We start from the raw sequence: 17,573 nt of genomic DNA, 5'->3' as shown, positions 1-17,573 counted from the left end.
CATAAGTGGATATATTTCGGTTTGATTTGATGTGCTCGCATCTTTTAAAGCTCACAAAGCGATTTTTCCGGTTCAAACTGGGTTTTGGTACACCCTAACTATATAGATAAAATGATATTTCTTGAATTAGTTACCAATTCTTACAAGTTCTTCAGTTAAATTATTTGTCTTATAGATACAACTACATACATTAGACTTTACACCGATCTGATCAACTGGATCGGGATCAGTCGATATTTTGCATTTTTTTTGCATGACCGGTGATCGGCTGTAATGTCTTAATTTGCCCGATCGAAAGAATGTTTTTCTCCATGCATTTCGATTACCATCAATTATGCGTGGGTTTTCGCTATTTGTGGGTCGAGACAGTCCCTATCACCCGCTAATAGCAACAGTCAACTGTAGAAAGTAGAAGTGAGAATGTGAATGAGCGTGAATAGTTGTTTGTCAATACTGCAATGTATATGTTCCCTATGATGTATTGGCGACCATTCTGGGGTGTAGTCTGCCATTTTCGCCCAAGGTCACCTGGGATAGGCTCGAGGAGGTGATTTAGAAAACGGAAACATTGTCACAGCCGTGTCAACAAGGTGCTTTTTATTCTGCAAGTACTGATAAGGGTACACCGTAGCAACAGACATGGCAAATGAAAGGAGTAAAGTTTCCCTAGCTGGCAAAATGAGTGTGTCAATATGGTTGAATTCAAAATTACAAAAAGGTTATAATGTGTCACAGCTGGCTTGTTCATTTGAAAATCTGTTCGCATCAGATGCTGCATTTACTTTTTTTCCTTCATATGGATTTTTTTCTTTTGTTGAAACAAGTCTCTATTTATAAAGTGAACTTCCTTGAATGCTCATTTAACTTCATGTTTAAACACCACTTTGTCGCACAATGGAAAACATTTAGCTGATATATTTTATACTTGCCTTGAAGCCTGCCTAATGTCTGCATCAACACATCCTCCAGTTCTCTGACACTGATTCATTGTGCAAATCACTCTCAATTATATTAAAATTACGTTCTGTTTCCACCCTAACAGCTGACTTGGAGTTTGTCATTTATATAAAGATGACTTGACTTATAATCAAACCAGACTGAAATAGAGGACGACCTTTTTGCGATTCAACACACCCAGTGAAAAAGCTCCAGTATTCTGCCTATTGATAATCCTTCTCTGTTGTAATGCTGCCTTCTGTAGCAAACTAATGGAGATGTTTCAGTCACAATCTCTGTCTGTATAGAAGAGAATAAGAGCTCAGTAAAAGGGCACCTAATAATGGTTGGACTGACACTCAGTAATCGACTGTGCCACTCAAGTCCAGTCAGTGTTAAAGGTGAACATATGATGTGCTCAACAGACACATTTGTTAAAGGTTGTTGCTAAAATGAAGAACTCATTTAACTTGCATTAAGAGAAGTCAACCTCCTCTTTCAGTCACACAAGTTTGGTGTCAGAGAAGAGCTTAAGAAAGCTGACAATTACATTTTGAGGAAGGAATTGAATGTCTGGTAGACTCACAAACACAAAAGAAAAGAACGAAATGCGACTGAGTGGACCTTTTGGAATAGAGGTCAACACAACTTGGAATTTGACATAACATTGAAAGCAAAATAAAAGACAACCCGGAAAATGAAGGCCAAGCAAAACAAAACTGTTCGGCTTTAGTTGATCACCTCTCCTGAGTCCATACGGTGTTTGGCATTATCTTTGGCTTTTTTGTTATATACTATAACCTTGCTCAAGGGTATGATTGATTAAAAGCTTAAAAGAAAAATAGTAATGAGGACAATAGAACTAAAAAGGTAAGTGTTACTCAACAAAGGTAAGCGATCACTACAAAATTAATTGTTTCTATGTTTTGCTCTCGACAAGATGTATTTTGTACTTACATGACAATAAACTATGCTTAAATGTTACTTAAAACAAACATAATTCGAGCCGTGGAAGAGATCAATTTCAATTATTTCTTAGGGGGGGAAATCAAAACTTTTTTTTTTTTTTCTCTCTCTGCACCATGTACGCTCTTAGGTACAATCTTAGGTACAATTTCGAATTACGGGCAGTCACTCATTCCCTGTCAGAATTTTGGATGGCTGCAGCCACCTCCTCACCCCTTGCCAAATTGTTTCTTGGCAAAAAGACAAAAAGGTGTGGGCCAGGAGTGCCTCCTGTCTCCGTTTGTCATTGATCCAGGGTTCCATTAGTGATGAGCTAATGTGTGTTATCATGAGCAAGGCAGACAGACTCTTGAAAACGGCCACATGCAGTGTGACTATTATGTGACATGATTGATATGCAGCATCAAGCACTGGACAGAAGTGTCAACACTAGGAAAACATTCACTAAGACATCAGTGACAAATTCTGACAAGTGCAAGGATATCTTGTACTTTAACATGGAAGGATAAAAACTTTCATATTATTATTATTATTATTATTATTATTAGTGTTATTATTGTTATTATTTTCATGACCGGAGCGAGCTTATTGTTGGAGATATTCGGGTCAGGCTTATTAAGAAAAAAAACAGCACAACACAGATGAAACTAGTAATAGGAACATGCCACAAGAGACACAGAACAGGAAAAGTATAAGCCAAAATAGTGAACACCAAACAGCCTCTGCACTCCCAATAGCCAAAAAGGCTTGACTCCTTCTTCAGCTTGACAGCATCACTGTTGTCAACCAACGGGTTCTTAGAGCCAGCAACTCTGGCCTGCCGTCTCAACAATGGTGGCACGGAACATGATCCAGTCGGAATCAATGTCCTCCACTTCTCGCAGGATGTGATTAAATGTTTCACAATGGGATATGAAAGTTCTATCAGAGGTGGGTGTTGAAGCTGCTTCTGACCGGCATTCTCAGAAGACCCTCACAATACGTTTGGGTCTACAATGTCGGACTGGCACCCCTTCTTGTCTCCATGTACAACATAGAGACCAAACATTTCAACCTTAAATGGAAGAGACTGAAAAGGCCAAAAAAAAAAAAAGCAAGACATTCAAAGTCCAAAGTCAAAATCATGTTGATCACATTCTTCATTCTTGGGTTATCTTTCATTGATATTTACATTTGTTTGATGATCTTCAACATAAAAGTGGGGAAACTCGAGCAAAAATAAAAATAAAAAAAATTGCACGTTTTTAATGGCATTGTATACTGAGGGTTTCATTATTTCAGCTAACTGTTTGGTCAGGGTTATCATAATTTTAAAAGGCTATCATGCATTAAGTTATTTTAAGTTTTCTTGGTTTTCCAAACACTTCCCAGGGTTGTACAGAATTTTCTTGTTTTTTACACTGAGTTATATACGACGGCATATTAGGGCCACGTATAAGTACTGTAATTGCCGGACTATAAGCCGCGACTTTTTTCACACGTTTTCAACCCGGCGGCTTATACAATGATGCGGCTAATATATGGATTTTTTTTTTCTGACGGTTGCCAGGGGCGCTCGAGCAGAAAAGATAAAAGTGAGACAGGTGGAATATATGTGTGGAGGAAGACGCAAGTTTAATGTAACTTTGCACTTTGTGCATGAATAAAATGAGCATTAACAGACCCTCATCATGGAAAATACAAGAAGTCTCACTGACTTTTACCGGTATGTTATTTTTAACCAGCCCTATTAGTTACTACCGTATTACTGCTGTGTTACTGCCGCATCACAGGCAGTGTTTGTTTGGAAAGAAAAGCTAAGGTATATTATTAAACCTTTGAAAACTCTTTCTGTGTACCATCTTTCTTTGTGAATATCATGTTTCAATGTGGGCACATGCGGCTTATAGTCAGGTGCGGCTTATGTATGGACAAAATGCTTAAATGTACTGGGTGCGGATTATAATCAGGGTGTGCCTTATAGTCCAGCAATTACAGTATATTATTTTTAAAGGGTGGGGGCAATATTCTGAGGAAAAAAAACAATCACAAATTAGCCACATTATAAAGTCGCAAATTTGTAACTATAAAGTGGCAAATTGATTGATTGATTGTTTGATTGATTGATTTTTATTGAACATACATCATAAACACACAGAGAGACAGCAGAAAAGAAAATTTTAACATAAAAGAAACATAAAATCAGTCAATAATAATCTGCATGTTCAAAAGGGAGTAGGAAGAAGTTGAAAACTTATCTAGTCCTACCCCTTATTCATTATATTTTTTAACTTATTTCATTTATAATACAATAGGTTATATTTCAATAAAAGAAAATATATGATCCTGCTCATATAGCGTATATACATAAAATTAATAGAAATAAACGATAATACATCCACATACTCACATATACAATTTTCATTACACTCATTCTGGTACATCGGAAAATAAATAAATAAATAAATAAATTACATTACTACAATTTTACTAGCTTATGTCAGACTTAAATAATGCTCTTGAACTTTTCTTTTAAACATTTTTTTAAACTCAGCAAGTGACTTGCATCTTTTCAGCTCATTACCAAAATTGTTCCACAAATTTACACCTCTTACAGAAACACACCTTAGCTTAATATTTGTTCTCGTTTTAGGTTTTTTATAGACACTTGTACCCCTTATCTCATAGGGACTGTGTATAATTTCAAATAGCTTCTGAATACTGTGGCAGAGTAGATTATTATATACTAATTTGCGAGTTATAAAGTGGCAAATATACAACTTTATCAATCAATCAATAAAACTTTATTTATATAGCACCTTTCAAACATTCAAAATGCAACTCAAAGTGCTGCACATCCATAATACAATAAAAAGAAAAAGCCACCCCTCCCTCCCACACCCCCATGATCATACCCACAGACATGCCCAAAACACAACAGACACACGAAATCCACAACATGGCGGGGCACAGAAGTACCCTGTAAGGAAAGGCACCCAGGAAGAGTTCGTCCACAGTGAGAGGGATGAAGACCAGCCATCCCTCTCAGTGTGGAGGCTCCCCCATGAGGAATCACTGGAGCTAAAAATGTAATAACTACCAAATAAAAACATTTAAACACTAAAAGAAAACAGTTAAACACTATAGAAAAATAAACAAACAAATAAATAAATAAATAAATAAATAAATAAAAAGTGCCTGATTTGCGAGGCAAAAAAAACAACAAAACTCTGAAACTTAAGAGAAATACACGTAGTGTAGCTATAGTCTAATCATGTGAGGATTTGTTAGTGGTAAATGGGGCACTATTTATAAAATGAAAAGTCAGGATGCAGACGGATTCATTCTTAATTTAAACTCCACTCATCATACACGGCAGCTACAGCAACAACACTACATGTTCCCCTATCAGCTGACTAACACTAACCAAAGAGAAGCTAGCATACTTTAGTTAAATGCAAGTGAATGACGGAGAAAAGCAGATTCAACACATCAACTTCGATACTTGTACAAAAAAATACCAATGTGTAAATAATAATTCTGGAAACATAAATGTACAAGTAAATATACATTTTATCAAATTAACTTAAATTCTTGATCTTCAAGGTGTGGACCTTTGCAAAACGAGGCGTCTTTGTTGCTGCTCGTACCCAACGCTTCAAAGAGCGAATGCTTAACATCATAAGTTAATTTCTGCTAAAACAATTAGTATCTCCATATTTGAAAACCTGACTGAAAAGTATTGGCACAAACATTCAAGTAGTACGCTACGTGTATTTCTCGTAAGTTTCTGAGATTTTCCTCGCAAATCTGCTACTTTATAGTCGCAAATTTGCCACTTTATAAATTCACAAGTTTGCCAAGTTATAAAGTTGCAATTTTTTTTTTTCTTGCAAATTTGCAATTTTATAAAGTCGCAAAATTGTGACTTTATAAAGTGGTACATTTGTCAGTTTTTTTTTCTCTGAATATTGCCCACACCCATCCATCCATCCATTTTCTTGACCGCTTATTCCTCACAAGGGTCGCGGGGGCTGCTGGCGCCTATCTCAGCTGGCTCTGGGCAGTAGGCGGGGGACACCCTGAACTGGTTGCCAGCCAATCGCAGGGCACACAGAGACGAACAACCATCCACACTCACAAGCACACCTAGGGACAATTCGGAGCGCCCAATTAACCTGCCATGCATGTCTTTGGAATGTGGGAGGAGACCGGAGTACCCGGAGAAGACCCACGCGTGCACGGGGAGAACATGCAAACTCCACCCAGGAAGGTCCGAGCCTGGACTCGAACCGGAGACCTCAGAACTGGGAAGCGGACGTGCTAACCACTCGACTACCGTGCCGCCCTGCCCACACCCTCTAAAATAAATATATTTATATGTGGCGGACCTAATACGCTGTTGTAGATGCAACATGCAATAATTTTGTGCAATATTTGTGGGTGTGTATTGTGATTTTTTAAAGAAAAAAACAAATGATGTAGCATTCTTTTAACTTGTAATGCTCTGCACAGTGACAATAGTGGTATGAATAGCATTATATGCTATTCTATTCTGAAGGTAGCCGATATAATACTTTGTTATTGGGCTCCGAGGAGTGGAACCGTCACTTGCCTTCGGTGCCGGTTGGTGTGGGTTCGCTTCCCCACCTGGGAGACCATGTAAGTTTGTGTGCGTGTTTGTGTGAGTGAATGAAAAAAAAAAACTTTGTTATTCTTCAGCCTTGGTTGAGATTTATTGCACATTTTACTTTTTTTTTTTTTTTCTTAGTTGTGCCTGCATTCAAAGCTACACATCACAAACAATTCAAAAAACAATAGAGCCAGCAGCCAATATACCCATTATGGAAGCAATTGGACTTTGACTGAATAGCCTTGGAATACAATCAGTAAGTGAGCCAGAGCCTCTTGTAGCTTTCCAAAAATACAATATCAAAACAGACGGTCAAATGTTGAGGTTTAAAACACATTTCCACAAGGCTTTGATTGCTATTTGAAGAGGTACAGTAGTAGTGGCAATCAGACCCAGTCCAGTGGCAAATTATAAAAGAGTTTCAAGCAGTGTGAAGTGCTGTTGTCTGCCCTGAAGGCACACCGCTGCTCAGCACCGATTAAACCTAAAAAAAAAATAAAAAATAAAAAATAAAAAAAATAATTAAAAAAAAGGGGGGGGATATATGTCACAACTGTGACAGCTTTGTTACAACACAGGAACTTGGAGAATGTTCCATGACACTTCTCAAGTTAGCTGAGTGACACATGACGTTTTTCGCAGTCAGATTATACCATGCAAGCTTTTTTGGCAAAACTCAACGTGAACGTGAGTGAGATCAGGCGACACTGTTGTCATCTCCAGGAGAGCGCTTATCTTACTCTTATCATCCAACACCCAAGGCAGACTGGATTAGCATTAACAAACAACACGTGTACACAGTAGCGCTAACACTCCAGCTCCCACACATGACAGAAATGATTCACACAACTTAAACGCTGCATCTGTAACCTCATCAAACATCCAGGCCAAAGAAGCCCACAGTGGTGAAGTAAAATGTGTTGGGATAGCATCTCTTCTGCAAACACAGACAAACAATTTACAAAGTGATTCTGGGATGATACACTGTAGAATGATATTTATTTTAATGCTCTCCTGCTTTCTGACATATGTTTGACACTCATTAGACAAATTATTCTGTTAAAATGTTGAAATAACTTTTGATTTGAATATGAGTACCGTTCGATTTCAATCTATGTCATTGGCATAGTCAAGTTTTTTCTTTTCCCTTTCACCGCAGATCCATATGCTGGATCTAAACCCTGGACAAACCCAATGCAAGTAGACCGTAACATTAAAATCAATTCTTCTTGCGCATTTAATTTCGATTCAGCATCAAAGCTTCATCGGTTCTTCCTTTGCCTACTTGCCCACCTAACTGAGCCACTAACAAATACATTTCACATTTGGATACCAAAACTTTCCATTTGGATATTTTGTATAATTGAAAGATTGAGTCCGCAAATAAGGCACAAAGTTGATCCTCTAATACAGGGCTGCCCAATTTGTCGTTTCCATCCACCGGTCAATCAAATAAGTAAGGCATATGGCTTGAAAAAATACAAATAAAAATGAACCTGCTAAACAACCTCACTATAATACAGTTGTCATTTGATTGACATACAGATCAACCAGTATGTAAACATCTTTTCTGACACATGGGTCAGCACACATGTAGGTTCAACAGCACCAGCAGCTGCAAAAATCAGACAAGTTCCAGAGTTGCCTAAATTATTTCTACTGAACTTAAGAAAGGGACTAAAAATGAGTGATTAACACTTGACCAAGTAAGAAACCAAAATCTGCCACTTCCTATTTGAAATGGGAGGATGTCAACGTCAGCCCCCCTCCCAAATGCTCATATTTGAATTGTGTTTCCCTCATTTGCAAATCTAACATTGCTTTTTGAAGGAGGGGAAATGTCAAGCAGAAGTTTCGAACTGTTCCTCAAAGCTATGACACTGACTTGCCCCTGCAAAGTGGGCTGGGAAAGAGAAAGGTTAAAGAACTAAAATGCCAGTTGCTTTATTACAGCCAGTTGTTCTATTCATGTTCTGCCCTTTTTGGGAAGATACTGACATTGATTTACTTGCATCAAAAATCTCAACACTGCACGAACTTGTCTGGAGTGGAGGATGAGATTTTAAATTTTGACACTACACGCTGACAATGACTTTCAGCTCAAGTCCAGGGCTCATGGACAGTTTTGGAACTTACTTGCAGAGGGCAAGTGCCCTAACATAATGAAATGTGCTACCTCCTAGACAGCATCATTCAGTTACACTTATTTATACGACTCGGCCTTTTGCCACATGAATATTATTAAGTTCAAATGCTCAAGGTCTGAAGTAAGTCGTTTCACACTGCAGTTTTTGTGTCTCATTCAAAACAAATGGGCATTTATAGGGCAAATTGTTACGGTTAGCTGCCTTCTTCATCCATGCATGAGCTGCTAATCACGTCAGATGAGATAAAATCCTTCTTGAGGGTTATCATCGAACAAGTGAATCATCTCAACACTCACTGAAATTGATCAGAACATTCATCGACATTTAATGTACCATACTGTAGTTTTCAACAGTTTCTTCTCGAGGTATCTTTTATTTTAGTTTGAACGCTTCCAAAACTTAGTATAAAGAATAGTTGTTGAGCCTCATTAACTCTTAGCCACAAACTTACTGTATTGTGAGCTGGTCAAGGAAAGTTGCACAAAGGATGTTAAAGGTTTTTTCTATTTAATGCATTATGTTTATGACACAATAAATTAGTATGTTTCTATGCAGCGTGAACATAAAAAATAAAAACTATTGATTATATATAATAATAATCAAAAAGAAAACTAATTGGTTGTTCATTATTAAGTGAAATATATTAACTAAAAATATAGTTTATCTGAATACACAATTATTTTTTTTAAATATAATTTTCAGTAATATATTTGAATAATGAAATATTTGATAGCTGCAGCACCACATTCAACCTCCCCGATATATTTGTGTGTTTTCATTGTTTAATAAAACTTTTGCTTCAGATCCGTGGAATCAACCTGCAAAAAAAAATGCTCCTCAAATTTAGTAAGTAAAAAAAAAAAATAGAAAAAGTACGGCAACTCAAATTCATGCAGCTAATTCCATTAGCTGTTAACACACAGTTTAGTTGAGACACCAATGGCGGATAAATTGACCAAGCTACATGTAAATGTAAATGAATAACTAATGTAACCTGTCAAGTAAAGCAAAGTTTTGTTCAGATTATTTTCAGATTTCTTGTCCTTAGTGTGTCATGCATGCAGGTATATTAATATCCCTCTTACCATTGTCTCTCGGCCAATTGGAGCAGAGAAGACATATTCTAGCTGGAAGACAACCGCGATGGCTTGGTGATTGATCAGTTTGACCTCCAAGTTGCTGCGAAGGCCCAGCATCTGGGGGGCCCATGATGCTGCCGAGCTGAGGAGATCACCACACACACACACACACACACACACACACACACACACACACACACACACACACACACACACACACACACACCACACACACACACACACATATATGCAAACAACAAACAAATGTGAATGATCAAGCACAACCATGTATGATAAGAAGCCTCTTCATTTAATGTGCTTTTACTCATTAAGGCATATACTGTAAATCACTGCATTGAAGGATTAATTAATCATATTCACATTGAATAAAAATATCAAGGCACAAAAATATGTTTGAAAAAAGAAAAAGGCATTTTGGTCCACAACGACTGCACATTTAGACTTTAACCTACTGTCTAATATAGTCAAGATGAAGAAAGGCATTCATCTGTGGAAGAGAACTCATAGATATAATTTATACATGGACTCTGCCTTCAGATGGGCTTTCAGATGGTTGGCCCATTACTGTGATAAATAATTTTACTATATATTTATTATTTTTTTCATTCTCATGAGTGTTTAAAGCTAACAATCTGTTACAAATATTGAAATATCAATACTTAATATTTATTCCATCTGTCTATAATACCCAGATACTAAATTGTAGATGTGACGTGGGTTTTCTGAATAAAGAATAAACTTACCATGTTGGATTCATGTTCATCAATCGTTTTTATATTGAATAATTTGCTACTAATAATGGCAATAACTGGAGACAGAGTAGCAGAAAAGCTTTACCTTCTGACAGCTGGTATTTTCTTTTTCCCAGTTCTATCTCAGCCCTTTATTTTTATTTATTTATTTTTTTAGGAAATCCATAATACCAGTCTGGCACACTTTTTAGCGTGTTGATGTTAGCATACGATTCAGCATTGTTTATATTTGTCTCAACTATGAGGCCTTCAACGATGACAGAAATTCAAAGAACGCACGCAATACAGACACATACAAACTCTCAACTTTCAAACTGTCTTGAATATTACTGTGCAATAATTAGACTGAAAAAGAAATCATATCTGTTGTGTAAAAGTCTTGCTCACCTGTCCTTGGTCTGACTGTTCTGTTTGGAGATGCCGTCCACTCGACCTTTGACCCCTGAGGATAGGGGCTCCAGCACCATTATCTGAGGCTTGTCAATGAAACACCAGCCATTGTGGACCCCAACATGAAGCCTTCTTTCCTGGATGACAACTGTCTTCGGAAAACTCTCTTGGCTTGGTTGTTGCTGGAATATATAGGAAAAAAAAGAGGAGAGTGACTAACATAAATAAATACATCTGTACAGCTACTTCTCATTTGAGAATACTCATGCATTGGACTAATTACCAGCTATATGAGCACCACTGCAAACATTATTGTACTAAAATGTCACGCCTATGTGTAACATGCTTTCAGTACAATTAATAGTCGATAATGTCGAACACAACTTGTTCCGGGACACTGGCGACCTCCTTCAGGAAATGATAAACTAGAAATAACAATTTTCAAGGCCAACTGTAGCTGTCATGAAAGTTTATTAACCATACAGGCATTTTTACACACCCAGAGTCAGTTGGGTTCAGAGGTGGTAAATCCAGGTCCAGAAAGTAAAAACCCTGCCACAGTTTGGCTTTAGCCACAGGTGCATCTAATCAACCAGCAGGTAAACAAGTTACTTACCGATTGGTCAAGTAGAACCTCCTGTGACTAAAGCCAAACTGTGGCAGGGTTTTTACTTTCTGGACTTGGATTACCCACCTCTGGTTGGGATAGGCTCCTACTTCCACTTGACCCTAACAAGGACAAACATTATAGAAAATGGATGGTAATTTAAGTGTAAAACTAAGTTACCCATAATTCACAGTTCACACTTTAAGCGATGCTCAGTCAAGCATAACAGTGATTACTCTTTGAAATAAGGGTTGAGCCAAATAAAGATGATTAGATTGATTAGAGAGTTATGATATATGCATCATGCGCGATAGTGGCTAAAATTTCACACTTTGACTTTAAGTTGCACTGTCGTAGGAAATATTTCCAGGGAAGTTGCTAAATTTTCCAAAAATCCGGTAGGATTGTTTCCAAAAGGCTGTGGATTTTCAGTTGTTGTTCTTATTTTAATCCAAGTAGAAAAATGTGATAAAAGTTGAATCTGTTATATAAATGTTCACATCCCACTTCAAGAGCTAGCTAGCAAGGTGTTTTTCTAACAAAACGCTTAAAATAACGAGAGATGTTGTGTGGACAGGTGCAAGTAGAGCCCCGACTGCACTTCCATTCTGCTTCCAAACAAATTTTCATAGACTGACTGTCACCTTTCACCCCCAGAGTCCAGAGCCACGCCGAGCTCCGCTCACCTTCTACTCCTCTACACTTCAATCTCTTCCCTCACGACACATCTTCTACGCCTACACTCTACCTGGATCCTACTTTTCTTGCCATTAGCTCTTCCTGTCCCTCTTGCTGCTCCAGACTTCTCTACATCCACCCACATCTTCTCAATCAAATTAGCATTTCAAATCTGCTTTGTTTTTATTCCCGCGTCTGTTCCAGAAGCAACAGCAAGGTCCTATTTGTCTTCTTACTGTGCAACCTGCATAAACACAGATCTGCTCTGTCAGTCTCCATCATTCTTTTCTCTGTTTACTACTAACTACCACTGTCTTGTTATCACTGCTCATCGTCTTACTAATAAGCACCGGGTTGAGCGTACCATATTAGTCTGTTATTTGGGGACAATGGATTTGGTTCTCCCATCATAACTTAACTGATGCCTTCATTTAACTTTACATTAAAACTTCTTATCTCAAGCACTGTGGCGGTGGGAGAGATTCAGGCAATCAAAATGGATATGCCAAGGTTTCATAATGAATACCCAGTAGGCTTTGTCTACAGGGCCACTGCGGTGCGTTTTGTCAGAGTTTCATTTTGTCATATGATGCGGTGACTCACCAGCTCAGTGCACCACATTACGTATGGTCTTTTTAAACCATGGCAGCTCTCATTTGGCATTGGGGGTGTTGCGTAACTGTCTTCCAGCTCAATCACATAGTGTTGGCTCCGTCAAAGCGATTGGGGCATGATTATCTTGAAAAAACTTCCAATTTTCTTTTCATTTACTATAGTATCCATTGTTGAGTGACCATTTTTAAATCTTAATATAATTTGCCATATAACCCCTTTGTATTTTTATTTTGAATTGTTAACTGGATTTGTCATTTCTTCTTATTTAGCAATCACTTGGAGAAAGTTTGCCCAACTTTAGCTACCACAATTCTAAAATTGATACAAAGATCTAATTAACACACTTTGGGCGAACAAAGAACAACTTTCATCTTGTTAACTGAACAATATCAATAACTCACAGTAACATTTTTTTCCCCTGACATTAACATTGCATCAGTGGATGCTTTGAGAAATGCATTCACCTAATCGAAATGTTTAGTTTGACGTTGATCACGATGGCACTGAAGGTTGATGTAGCGATTTTAAATGCCACTAGCACAACTCTGACTGATCTCAGAATGTCAGTTAAATCCTGTTATTTCATGTTATTTTGTGCAGCGACACGTGTTTCGATAAGAGGCATTTGTGTGTGCATAAACATGTCACTTACTTTGCTGTTGCTTTTCCAAAATTGCTTCCAGCCAATGCAAAATGCAAATGCATTTTCATGTGGACAAAGCCCTTTTAAAATTTTATTTGGGTGTATAGGTAGTAACCTTTAAGAGATGTAGGGATTTTTTTTACATTTATTTATTTTTTATCTGTGTATGTGACGACTGACACTTGGCAACCAGTGTGTAACTACTTTGTACAGAACTACAGAGCAATATTACTGATTGCAAATTGGGGTGCTGCTTTCACACATACAGTTTGTATCTTTATAGACCATAACATTTCAGTGCAGAGCAAAACCATGCGAGATCGCACTGTTTGCTCATTGGTAAGCGACGGGCACAAGAATATAAACAGGAAGGTTTGCTGAATCAGTAAGTAGTGAAACTGTGGTTCCAAAACTTTTTGTGTGAAACACCACATAAACATTTCACAACCACCGCATTATATGGTCCTACGCCACAATTATTTATTAAATAATCTTTGAGGTGCTTCTATTGGATTTGCAAGATAATTTGGGTTGGAAATGCTCATGATGTCATTTTTTCAAGCTATTTTAGTTGGTATGGCATGTAAGACATTTGAATATCTTATTAATATTCAATAAATAAATAAACTTTGGGTCATCGTTCTGCTTAATATGACATGGAAAACAGCTTTCCTCTGACTGGAACTTGCCGATATGTCGTTGTCATCTTGTGGCCACTACGTCTCTCTATCGCCAGTCCTTTTTGTTTGTTTAAACTTATTTTTGACTGGGCTAAATAAAGCTTGTGGTTTTTGACCTCACTCTTTTTGTCTGGCGTCCTTTTATATGTTGCGTGCCAAGGAGGGCGTAACATATTTGGGGACTCGTCCGGTGGCCAGAGGAAGCGCAGTATGAACATCAAGGCCGCACGTATCACTTTTGAGTCTCTCCAAAAATAAATTGAAATTTTAGGTTTGCAAAAGATGCCGGCACGTTTGTCGCCTTTCAACCAGTGCTCCTTGTTTGAGTGAGCGAGTATAGCAACCATGAAGTGAGCAGGTACTTGAATAATGAATGTCGAATCTATGTCACAATGAAACCAAAATCAAATGCATTCGGTCTTTGCCTTTCAATGTCTATTGCAGGCAAACGACAAACCGCAAACTTAAACCATGTCACACGCTCATTTTAGCCTATGTTATGCAATAACAGTGGAAAATGGATTTTGATGACATGGGACCTTTAAAATGCTGAGAAATAGGCATTCGCGGCAAAATAAATAATTTTTTTTTTTTTTTAAAGCAGTTTAGAGGAAGAGTGGCCAATTTTACAGGCATGTAAGTGTACTTCCAGTGACATTTGGATTATAATTAGTATAGTTGCTTTCTAGTCTGTGATAGGGAAGATGAGAGGAAATGCTGTTTCTCTCCCATGCAACAGGACAGCCATGGAAGTGTTTTCATATAAAGCAATATTCAAAGCAGTTTATAGGAAAACATCAATTAAAACGTTTGTGTTCCCTTTCATACTCTACGTTTGCACCCTGCAAACTCCTTCCTTTTTAGTTCCTCTCATTTATTTCACTACTCTTCTTCTACACTTCATCAGTTTCTCCTTTCTTCCCTCTCGACGCTCTCTGGCTTCAACCGTAACAGAATTCTCCCTCCCTTGCCTGAAATATGAATATTTTACAGCTAAGAAGCTTAAAGGGAACAATGAAATGGACCCGCAGCCCCCAAGTTAAATTGTACTCCATTTCAGGCCTCAAATAAGCAGAGCTTTTCAGAGTGATGAGCACACAGGTGCCATATGGTTGCATCTGTCTTAACATTCACGCACACAAGTTTGTTGTCTTTTGCATTGGTGATATCAGTGCACATCCTCTTTCTGGCAGTAGCTGTGGATCCAATCAACACGGTCCCTTTAGCGTTCCGGCTGAGTACTTGACAAGCGAGGTGGAAAACGTGAACAAGTTCTTTGGGGCTGATGTGACTAAATGCTGTTTGTGTCATTAAAAGGAAAACATAAAGGGAAGCTGAACAGTACAAATTTGTACACTTTTGGAGGCAGTTTGTTTTGTTAACAAGTAAACAAGCGCATTAGAGATAGTTTATGGTGTTTGTGTGCGTGTTTAATTAGAAAGGTCGTCCTTGTGTAGACATTCTGAAGGGAATTTTTTTCTGCTAAACCATAAAATGGCTTAGAAAAAGAGGATATAGAGAGAAAAGCAGGGGCTACAACTACCAGCTCATGGTTGCTTGTCCGTATCAATAACAGCTCTGACTGACATAAAATTGATGTGGCCTTGAGGACTCAAGTGCAATCTTTTTCCTAAAGTTGGCACATTTGTAATGTGGCACCTACATTGCAGAAAGGTGACCCAGGGACGGCTTCTCTAAAGCACAGAATCGCACAAAACGTGTTTGCCTTTGCAATCATCAGAGACATCTGTCCATGATCTAATGCTGCTACAAAAGTTGTTGGTGCTTCTCGTTACAACACTGGAGAAAATTGAGGAGAAGACAGTGTCTCTATGTTCAGCTTCAGCTGAAATCAATAATAAACCGCCCCAAAAATGTAAATGAAGCTGTGACTCATATGATAATTACATCTTGTCTCTTATCTAGCCAGCAATATTATGTTCCCTCTTCTTTCTGATTACCAAATTATCTAATGTCAAAATTATCTCTCACTACATTTGATCCATTCAACGAGTCTTTTTGTTATCCATTCTTTTTTCTAACAAGATAATTATTATTACAGCACCCCCCCCCCCTCCCCCCACCAAAAAAGAAGACTATTCAAGCTGAGTTAAAGTGAGGGTAATTATTACCATTATTTTAATTGTAACTACACAGGAATTGTTACAATGCAGAAAGACATTTGTTATTTGGATTTTTTTTTTCCCCTTTGGTTGGGGGGAGGTGCAAGTAAGAGCTGTTCACAAGTACAACTGGGCCACCGCACTGCGCAATGCTTTCGAATCTGACTAGAACCCGACCATTGCAAAAAAAAAAAAAATCTTTGAACACCTTTGTTTAACATGAGGACTCCTTGCGACTCCAACTGTGTGAGCCTGTATCGCATTTTGAGGCTCCTCATACAATATGTTATACTGTATAATTTTTTTAAATCCCTAAAATGATGGAATGCCTGTCAAGGAAGACACAGACTGCTTCAGAAAGAGAGAAATTGAAATATATTGAAAGCACTTCAATTAATTTGAATGTACACCGCTCGCAAATATTTTTTACCACAAGCTTCAGTATTTCATCCACAGGTACATATAAAATTATAAATATAGTTAAGTATTGTTATAAAACAGAGTATGTGTACTGTATATATTGCATTTCCATCGCTTGGTGGCAAGTGTTGGGTGGTTGTAACCTTGAAATGGATTGTTCACCTGTGTGTAAGCTTCCGTGCATTTTGATTGGCTATAATTTATGACTTTGACACATCGTACCAGGGTTGGGGAGTATTCCGGAGACAGTATTCTGAGGTGTCTAAAAATTGCAACGGTGCCACTTTCAATACTGTCACATGAGATTTGAATAAGCCAATAATCAAGTGAATTACATCAACCAGTTATATGTTTGAAAGCCTAAAGTGAAGAAGTTTCTCTGACTTTTTGTGGGCATTTTATGAACCTTTAACCAATTGGAATCAGTTGACAACACAATACTATGACCAATACGAGCATTATATATGTTTACATGTACAGGCCAAACATATTATGAACATATCTACAATGTAGATTCTACATACAGTACACATTTTATATTACCAACTGTTCAGTCAAATGTTAAACTCATCAACTGTACTGTGGAGACTTTTACCCGGCAAAAATGTTCAAATGGAACTCATCTGGGAAAGAGAGAATGACTGACTGATGGCATGTGTGCTTGCGTACATGCACACACGTATGTGTTGCTACCCACACTGTGGATGTTTGCGCCCCCATGTTGAGTGTGAGTCATCCATTGCGAGAAACAGTGGCAGCATCATTAGCATGCTGCTCTCGTCCTCCCACCTCCCTGCTCCTTAACACATTTCAACTGCTACAGCGGTTCTAGTAAATCACTTTTGCCCAACTGCTGAAACACTTCCATGAATCAGAACCGGAAATATGAACTCAAAAACAAGCA

The 17,573-nt window shown here is 37.9% G+C and overlaps 1 protein-coding gene across 3 annotated transcripts in view; it reads right to left on the bottom strand.

Annotated features, from left to right (window-relative positions):
* Positions 1 to 17,573, bottom strand: part of nphp4 (nephronophthisis 4) — a 154,916-nt gene that overhangs the window by 92,925 nt on the left and 44,418 nt on the right. For all 3 annotated transcript variants that reach the window (XM_077514891.1, XM_077514892.1, XM_077514893.1), the window contains 2 exons: positions 10,901 to 11,085; positions 9,747 to 9,882 (listed from right to left, as the gene is read on the bottom strand). In XM_077514891.1, the coding sequence (XP_077371017.1) occupies positions 9,747 to 9,882; positions 10,901 to 11,085 (321 nt within the window). The remainder of the gene's footprint in view (positions 1 to 9,746; positions 9,883 to 10,900; positions 11,086 to 17,573) is intronic.

The sequence above is a fragment of the Festucalex cinctus genome, chromosome 2, assembly GCF_051991245.1.
Source record: "Festucalex cinctus isolate MCC-2025b chromosome 2, RoL_Fcin_1.0, whole genome shotgun sequence".
Taxonomy (NCBI): Eukaryota; Metazoa; Chordata; class Actinopteri; order Syngnathiformes; family Syngnathidae; genus Festucalex; species Festucalex cinctus.
This window is presented reverse-complemented; position numbering and strand designations above follow the sequence as displayed.